The sequence below is a fragment of the Triticum dicoccoides genome, chromosome 2A (assembly GCF_002162155.2).
Source record: "Triticum dicoccoides isolate Atlit2015 ecotype Zavitan chromosome 2A, WEW_v2.0, whole genome shotgun sequence".
Taxonomy (NCBI): Eukaryota; Viridiplantae; Streptophyta; class Magnoliopsida; order Poales; family Poaceae; genus Triticum; species Triticum dicoccoides.
In genome coordinates, this window is record NC_041382.1 from 634,963,536 (window position 1) to 634,972,544 (window position 9,009).

The 9,009-nt window shown below is 47.9% G+C and overlaps 2 protein-coding genes across 2 annotated transcripts; one reads left to right on the forward strand and one right to left on the reverse strand.

Moving 5' to 3' along the window:
• Window positions 1-1,620: 1,620 nt before the first annotated feature.
• Window positions 1,621-5,294, forward strand: LOC119355898 (plasmodesmata-located protein 8-like). Its single transcript, XM_037622780.1, has 3 exons — window positions 1,621-2,909; window positions 3,917-4,018; window positions 4,935-5,294. The coding sequence occupies exons 1-3, from the start codon at window positions 2,147-2,149 to the stop codon at window positions 4,937-4,939; spliced, it is 870 nt and encodes a 289-aa protein (XP_037478677.1). The 5' UTR covers window positions 1,621-2,146; the 3' UTR covers window positions 4,940-5,294.
• On the reverse strand, window positions 5,263-7,799 carry LOC119355897 (vacuolar-processing enzyme beta-isozyme 1-like). The gene is made up of 8 exons (XM_037622779.1): window positions 7,515-7,799; window positions 7,224-7,388; window positions 6,957-7,113; window positions 6,776-6,861; window positions 6,463-6,662; window positions 6,091-6,349; window positions 5,769-5,975; window positions 5,263-5,677 (listed from the first exon to the last, which is right to left on the reverse strand). Exons 1-8 carry the CDS (start codon window positions 7,731-7,733, stop codon window positions 5,495-5,497), a joined length of 1,476 nt encoding a protein of 491 aa, XP_037478676.1. The 5' UTR covers window positions 7,734-7,799; the 3' UTR covers window positions 5,263-5,494.
• Between the last annotated feature and the right edge of the window lie 1,210 nt (window positions 7,800-9,009).

Below are 9,009 nucleotides of genomic sequence, written 5' to 3' on the forward strand. Positions count from 1 at the left end.
GTCAAGTGTGTCAATAGAACTACTCTTCCCCGTCGTTTCTATCCAGTAAAAGGCTTTGATTGTCTCCAAGACATTTCTGGAACGTTTTTGCCCCTCCTTAATGGAAGAACCTCTACAAAACGCTCTTGCCTTTCTCTTTTTTTCCTAGTCCATCTGATTTCTGGTTCCCCAATCCGCTACCAAAACCTTAGTATTCTCTCGTCTCCTTTTTGAGCAACCACTCACGATGTCTTGAGTGGGAGTAAGCTACGGCTGGACTATATCTGATTTGACCAAAGGGAGAGGATGCGTCGCGCACATATGATGTCAGACGATGGGGATGCGTCAGCGGTAACAAGTGGAGCTCACCGGGAAATGGGTTACCGTGGGTGTACCTTAGTCTAGCCATGCATTATTCCTAACGGAGGGTGCCGACTCAGGAGAAAAATCGGGATGGGAGGACTAAAGGAGGCCAGATCACGAGTAATCAATAGGGAAGCATGTCAATGATGGCATTAGAGCTAGAAAAAGGGGGAGGGGCTTTGACCAGTTTCAGTGGAGATGAGAATTTCCCAAAGTGAGCGAGTTGAGGGTAGTTGGCTTCATCCGTCACATTTTGCCAGCTTTGCTAAACCACCTCCGTATTCTTCTCCATCCCTCTTTTTCTGAAACCAATTAAGTGACAACTACTAGAAAGATAGCTATCCCTGCACCACGGAGAGAGCCTATGAAGCAAATGCACCATAACTACAACCAAGTGATAGCGAGCGGGTCTATGTCTCGCTGTTGTGACTTGTGACACAGACGCTCATCTCAACTCAAACGAACTTGTGTTAGGGTCGGTTCATGTAGCATGTCCAGGCAGGTGCTCACACGCCCTCCTCATTAGCACAGTTTTTTTTTCCACATGTTATCTACTCCCTCCATTTCAAAAGATACACATGTATAAATATATGTTCATATCATTTTTTAATGTGTATGACTTCTAAAAATGTGTTCATGCGATTTTATAAAAAGAAGTTCATCCCATTCAAAAAAATAATACTCATGCCATTTAAAAATGTTCACACGTTCGAGATGTTCCTGATATTTTTAGAAAAATGCCTAGGAAATGTAAAGTTTGCCTGCTCAACTCCAAAAGAAATGTTTTCTGCCATTAAAAAACACTTCATACCATTTAAAAAAATGTTCATTAAAAACTAAAAGTTTCCTTGCGCAATGTTAAGTAAATGCCATGGCGTATTAAAAGCGTTCACTCATTTGTTTTCAACAAGTTCGTGAAATGTTTCAAAAGGAAACAAAACACGAATATGAAAACGAAAATACTAAAAGCGTCTGCATCCTCCTCGACGCTCCGGCCCTTTCTCTCGAGGAATCCAGCCTTCCCCGGTGGCGTGGCTCCCTCCGGCCGCGACAATGGATGGATCGAGGGCCCTGCTGCCGTAGGCACGGCACCAGTTTCCGGCTCGCCGCTCAAGCATCCGCCGGAACCGCGTAACCACCATACTACTTGTACCGGCACCATCAATCATGGACAAGGAAAAGTGGCGCAGGCGCTCGTGTCGTGTGGGTCGGCCGGGGATGATCTGAGATTCCGAAACGACAGTTGCTCGCCAACAGGAAAGAAAACCGCGCAAACTCCCCGACCCCGTCGTCCTGTGCCGCCGGTGTAGATGCACCGGGGAGCGTCGCGCCAGTCGCCATGTTGCAGTCGCCTTACACTGATTGATTGACGATGGCATTACGACGGTGCACTCGTCCAAACGGCACCAGCGCTATCCATCGTCCAATTGTACGTACAAGAAATATGTTCGCACCATGGCCATGCCATGCTGCTATCTTATCGCCAGCTGGTAGTAAAGCAGAACCAAGGCCGAGCGTTCCCCGTCATCGGTCCTGTCTAATAATTTGAAGAAACAGAGTAGTTGTATCCAGGAGATCAGACCAGGAGTCAAGGAGGAGGCACGCACCGTCGTCTCGTCTATCTCTGAGTCGACGTGTGTATAAATCTCGAGACGGCCTCGCACACCACGAATCCTCGCAAAGCATAACCAAAAAGCCCGCATTTATTCTGCTTCCTCCCCATCACCTTCTCTTCACTCCCAGGACACTGGCCACTCCCCCGGTCACCACAGCCATCGAAACCACCACAAACACGCGCACGCGCATGTGCAAGTTCGTCTCGCCATCGTCGGCCATGCACCCTCGCAACCAACTCCGCCGTGGGCGCGTCGCCGCCGGCGCCATCGTCCTGCTCGGGATCGTTCTCGGAGCCGCGTTCACGGGGGCGGACACGGGCACGTTCATCTACGCGGGGTGCTCGCCGTCCAAGTACCAGCCGGGGACCCCCTACGAGGGCAACCTCAAGTCGCTGCTCGCCTCCATCACCAGCGCGGCGCCCAACGCCGCGTACAGCAGCTTCGCCAACGGCACGGGCGACGGCGCCGCCGCGTACGGGCTCTACCAGTGCCGCGGCGACCTGGGCAACGCCGAGTGCGCGGCGTGCGTGCGGGACGCGCTGGCGCAGCTCAACCAGGTGTGCCCGGGCGCCTACGCGGCGTCGCTGCAGCTGGAGGGGTGCTACGTGCGCTACGACGGCGCCAACTTCGTGGGCCGCCCGGACACGGCCATGGTGTACCGCAAGTGCAGCGCCAGCACCAGCGCCGACGCCGGGTTCCTCCGGGACCGGGACGCCGTGCTGGGCGCGCTGCAGGCCGCGCCCGACGGGTACAGGGTGGGCAGCTCCGGCAGCGTGCAGGGGGTCTCGCAGTGCCTCGGCGACCTGGCCGCCGCCGACTGCACGGCGTGCCTGGCGCAGGCCGTCGGGCAGCTCACGGGCGCCTGCGGCACGGCGCTCGCCGCCGACGTGCACCTGGCGCAGTGCTACGTCCGGTACTGGGCCAGCGGCTACTACTTCCGCCCGTCGCAAGGTACGTTGCTTACCATGCACCTCCTCTGTTCGTCTGAACTTTGAACCAACGAATGAAATATTGCCAGAATTCGCTCTCTGAAAAACTACCTCGTGATGCCCTGGTGTCACCGTTAGATAACACTAGTACAGTATCAGCTGCCAATTGGCTGAGCAAATTGCACTGTTGGAATTGATTCCGATGGGCAATGGGTAAACTTACCAAAGTTTACAAGTGAGATCGGTCGGAATATGTCCTCTGAAAGCATTTTTCACTTTATCATGGGCTTGCACAGTGGATGGCCTTATCAGAGTGTGTCCACTTGTCTACCACAATCACCGCACACTAGGAGCACATACAGTACTTAATTACTACTCCCTCCATTCCGAATTACTTGTCGCAAGTCGCAAGTATGGATGTATCTAGATGTATTTTACTTCTAAATACATCCATTTCTGCGATAAGTAATTTGGAACGGAGGGAGTAGCTGCTAGTAGATCAAGTAGGTCCCTGTGTGTGTCTCCCGGTTAGCACCAGAGAAAGGGACAGGAGACCAGTCACTCGATTGCAGAGAGCACCAAAGCTCGCCATCATCATTTGAGACACCATTTAGTCAGCCATATCAGCCGCTAAGCTCCACGGACACCATTTAGTCGTATCCCTAATATATGCTAATCATCCCGGCGGCCTTTCCAGGGGACCGCAGCATCATACACTGAACTCAATCAGGCGAGACAAACAGTGCCATTAAGGCTATCTGAACTCTGGCGTGACAGCAACAAGTCATGATGATATGTTCTCTGGTCTTGTCCAATGAAACACCAAAGGCGACAGCCATCACATTATCATAGATTCGAACTTTACTTGTTGATCTAAAGGTTCAGAGAACTTTCTGATAGCCACCACATTATCATAGATGTATTTTAATTCTAGATACATTCATTTTCGCGACAAGTAATTCTGAACGGAGTGAGTAGTACAGTAGTAGTATTCTAATCCAATTGTCTGGTTTTTCTTTTGGTGATAAGATTATTCGGAAGATGACGTGGGGCGGACTCTGGCCATAATCATAGGCATCTTGGCAGGGCTGGCCCTCATCGTGGTCTTCATCTCCTTCCTCAAGAAATCATGTAAGGCCTCCTCGAAAACTTTCTCTTGTTTTCAGTTCGGAGAGCATCTCAACGCCGAGAGATTCACTTTGGCTCATAGGTGTAGGTGCACTCATTGTCTAAATATACATTTTAGAAAATTTAAAAAATCGAGAAAAAAATCCCACGTGTACATCCAGACATTATATGTCCGTGCACACAGTTTCGGTGAAAAAGGGATTTTTTTTGTGGCTTGAGTAAAAGAGACAATTTTTGATGCTTCATTATAACTATTCAGTAGACATTTTTTTATCTTTTCTATATATGCCACAAAAAATGTTCTTTCTTTGCGAATTTCTGTGTGCAAAAATAGAATGTCCAGATGTACATGCGAAATTGTTGTTTGGAATTTTTAAACATTTTGAAATGTGTTTTTATATACATTTCATAATATAGGTGTACCTATGAGGGAAGCAGATTTGTAGCATCCGGGTGCTCCACGCCCCTATACGAACATTAAATTCAAAAAAATACCGAGAAATTTGAAAAAAAAAAATCTGAGATGTTGGGATATCAAACTTGGGTTCCCGATCTACTCCCGTGTGGAATTTCATGAAAAAATAGCAGGAAATGTATTCATGGCAAAAAGACAAAAAAAATTCTATGTATAGAAAAAAACTGTTTGGGCACATTTTTTCGGAAAATATTTCCTTCACCACGAATACGTTTTCTTGCATTTTTTTCATGAAATTTCACACAGGAGTAGATTGAGAACCCGGGTTTGATATCAACAAATTTCAGATTTTTTTTGCTTTTTTTTGTATTTTTTATATTTAATATTTGTATAGGGGCGTGGAGCACCCAGGAGCTCCTGTGTATTTTCCTACCTATGAGCCCTTCTATATTATACTATGAGTCTGAACACACTAACTCTATGAAAACTGGTGTATCAATGCAGGTTAATTAATTTAGCTATGTTGCCTCCTGAAAGAAACTTCAGTTCTCGCATACTGGCATGCGGGCCCGATACCGAACAGACTTGCGAAAGACAGATAAACACTAGCATCAAGGGAGCTTCACAAAGATCTTAATCTCATCTTGTCAGCAATAGCTTATGTAAGTGATCTTGGTAGGGCTGGCTGTAGGAGGATCACTACCTCACTACAATGGGTCATCTGTTTTGGTCCACTAATCATGGCTCACCTGTTCATTATTACCAAATCAGATGGCACCTTCTCAAAAGAAAAGGAAAAACATGGCACTGTCATGCAAAGACATTCACACACTTTTGTTATAATAATAGTAATCATTGCCTTTCAATTGATTGCAGTCAAATTCGATTTACAAAGGCACGACCATATACACTACTGATTAACCCAACACCCCAGGGGCGCCATTGCTGGGCGGTTTCTTCTTTCTTGTATGTATACCGATGTGTCTATGTACACCGTACGAGCTCTAGGAACCTCCGGAGCTCTGGCTGCTGCTGCCATGTAGTAGTGCTGCACTGCAAGCGGATCAGGCGCTGTAGCCTCGAACCAGCGGGCTCCACTTCCCCATGTCGTAGCCGTCGCAAGCGCTGATGCTCGCCTCCTTCATCTCGGCCTCGGAGACGCCATTGTTGCACATGTTTGCGAACGCCCTCGTGTGCTTCATGCCGTACTGAGTGAGCGATCCGCACTGGGACTCGAACACTCGCACCTGACAATTGAGATCAAATATAGCAGAGTAAGTTCCAACCGGAAACAGAAAGAGTGGAGGGTGTTGCAGAGTAAGGAATTGTTGCACTCACCATCGTCTTCAGACAATCCCAATCGTCGACCAGTGGCTGGCCAGAGCCTCTAGCAGCCTCGAGCACCGATGGCCCCTTGTCGAATCCAAAGACAAGCTTCCCGATGAAATCGATACTGGTGTCGAGATGCTTCCTGTGCAGCACGGTTTCTTTGACCTCCCTGAGAGCCCTCTGCTTCTCTTCTGATCCCCCATTCAACTTCTCATACTGAAAGCCAGAAGATACATCAGCAGACAAACTAGTCAAAACAAAACACATGAAACTTAGTACTGTAACAGACAAAATGAACTAGACAAGAAATACTAAGTGGGATTATTGTTACCTTCTTCCACATGAAGAGAATATCGGCATCTCTTTGCTTGATTGCACCCTTGAGGCTGGGCATAGGCAGCGGCCTGTTTCTGATGCTTGACTTTGCAGGATCGAAACCTTGGTAGAGAAAAAGCATGTCATCCTTGAAAGTCTTGTCGCCATACTCCATGACATGAGAACCTTTAATGGACTCGTTTCGGGGTGCCGTTCTCGCTTTAACCACCTCGTACTGCTGCTTGATGGTCTCGTTCTTTAGATTGTGAGTATCACTGCAAATTAAGCAGGATCGAATGGTTCAGAATAGCAAGCAAGCGTCATGGTTGTGGGTAACTGCTAGTACAAACTTGTACTAGATATATTACAGCTAGCTGATGATTATTACCTGTCTTCCATCCAAGACACACTGTATAGGTCACCTAAACAGGTAAAATATTCAGGAGGAGGTGGCGTTCCATCCTCAGGGCAGTATGCTGCCCAGCTACTTTCTACCGCATTTGATGCCGTTGTAACATAAATATTATGATCTTGTGGCATCAAACCCTCAAAGATGCTGCCACTTTCACACGCTTCAACATATATGACCTGCCAAAATTGTAGTAATTCTCATTATAGATGGGACTCAAAGCATACATGCCGTTTCAGATTAAAACACAATAATCTTTATTTAAGGGAAAAAGAAAAGAAATGATGCATGCCATTTTCGAATAGCCTTTGGAAGCATGCTTTTGCCGTAACACTTTGATGAAGTCGTCAGCATAAACATCTGGCCCGTTGGGCATACCTACAAGCTTGATAAAGTTAGCTAAGTTTATAGTGCAAAACATATCAGCTGAACTACAATGTCGTTTAATTATGTGGGATTATGCATGCATGTACCAAGTGAACCAGGAGACCCATGATCCGAGTAGAAGATGAAGATGTGATCCTCTGGTTTGCTGTTTATCACCTTCCTACTCCCTCCGGTAACCGCGGTTTTGTTCCCCAGGAGAACCGCATACAAGTTCTTGGCAGTGACCTGGTCACCGGTGTAGTCCTGTAAAAAAGTTGATCAGATCAGTCATTGGTGGGAATTTAGGAGTACAACGCCATTCATTCTTTACATCAAACGACACTCTTGTTTGAATTAAAGGGAACTAATTATACCTTGGGAACGCCATGGTAAACATCTTTGCCTTTAGGATGGTTGATGATGGTTCCACGCCTTGGGTTGTCAGGGCTGTCGGCGATGTCATCGTACATGAACACCACAATGTTCTCATCCTTGAGTCCTCCCTTCTTCAGGATCTGGTACGCGTGGCACACATCGGCCTGTACGTCGTACGTGCGTCAACAACACGAGTATCATTGAGCAAGCACTCACAGAATTTTGACACACGCTGCCATAATTTTCATACGGTGAATGAATGATATACGAGCTGCATTGAGGACTCTCACCTGGTGCCTGTAGTTCTCGTAGCCGGAGGAGCCGGCAACGAGCACGGCCCACTTGGTCACCCCTTCCTCCGCCGCCGACGCGGCAGGGCCAGGCGCAGGGGCAGGGGCATGCCCGTTCTCCGTCGGCAGCCGGATCAGGGGCTCCGAGTACCCCACCGCCAGGAGAGGGAGGAGTCCACAAACCCACCATGCAGCCATCGCCACCCTCGAGTTCATCATGTGCGTGTGCTAGAGCCTAGTAGAGAGCAAGAGAAGGCAGAGAGTGAAGTGTGATCGCTCCGGCGGGGGCCGGGGCCGGGGCCGCATTTTATAGCCGCGGCGGCGTGCAGTGCAGGGAGTGAAGTGTGATGGTCGATCGCCTGGCAGTTGGCTCGCGCGGGCAGGCGCGCAGGCGCAGCGCCTCCGTATCCGTAGTGGGGTTTGCGTGGCGTGCACAGTTTCCCATTTTTTGACTTGATAATGCCCGCCTAAACTTGCTAAAATGCCGTGATCTCCGCCGTGGCCAAGCACCGGCGGTGGAGGCTAGCGTGATGGATTAGCGGACGATGATAAGAGGAAAGGGCACGCTACTGTTTCTTCATGATGCAGCTTTTGCAGATGATGGAAGGATGGCAGAGGAACGTGATCAACTCACGATGACGCGGACGGACTTCTCGGCTAAAAAATGAAGAATAGGATGTGCGAAGGAACTGCCCACTCGGCACCGGCGATGGCGGTTAGCACCATGAATTAGCAGGCGGACACAGCTCCGTGGTTTGGGTGCATCCATGGCACGGAAGGGGAAAGGAGAGGTACGGAGATGGCGAAAGCTGCATCCGGGCAGTGCCTGTTGAGGTGCCTAGCTAGTCAAGCAAGCAAGCAGGCGCATGATGTGAACCGACTTTTTGAAGAAGAAATATACTCCTATATAAGTAGAATGTGCGACCACTTGAGAGAGGGACAGCGTATGCACTTCTTCGCTGCAGCTTGAAAACGTGAAGGACTCACCTAGTCCCCAGATCCTTATCAATAGCAAATTAGGAATTAGAAAATGTGAACAAATATATGCTTGTACACTGCGGTTTTTAATAGACTACGTACGTGTCCGTGCATTGCCACGGGGTTCAAATATTTTTTAGCACAATAAGACGACCATCCAAGGCAAATCTTCATGCAAAACAAATACACAAAATAAAATAATGTTTTGGTTATATAAAGCATAATTTTCTGTCATTTCTTATTAAACTGGAAAAATAGGTATGAGCAGTGATTGATCTGCTTCGTTGGGTCACCAAAGATAAGTATTGATCGATATTTATTTGTCCATAGACAATAATTTATTGCTATTTATTTACTTACCAAAGATTAGGTTGCTTAAAGATAGGAAGGGACGGGAAACCGGAATACCCGGTAAACGGTGGGAGGTTGGACGAAGGGACGGTGAAAAGAAAATAAAAAATGAAACCTTACATTTTTGTTTAGTGTTAGAGATTAGAGAAGTAGAGAAGAGATAGCA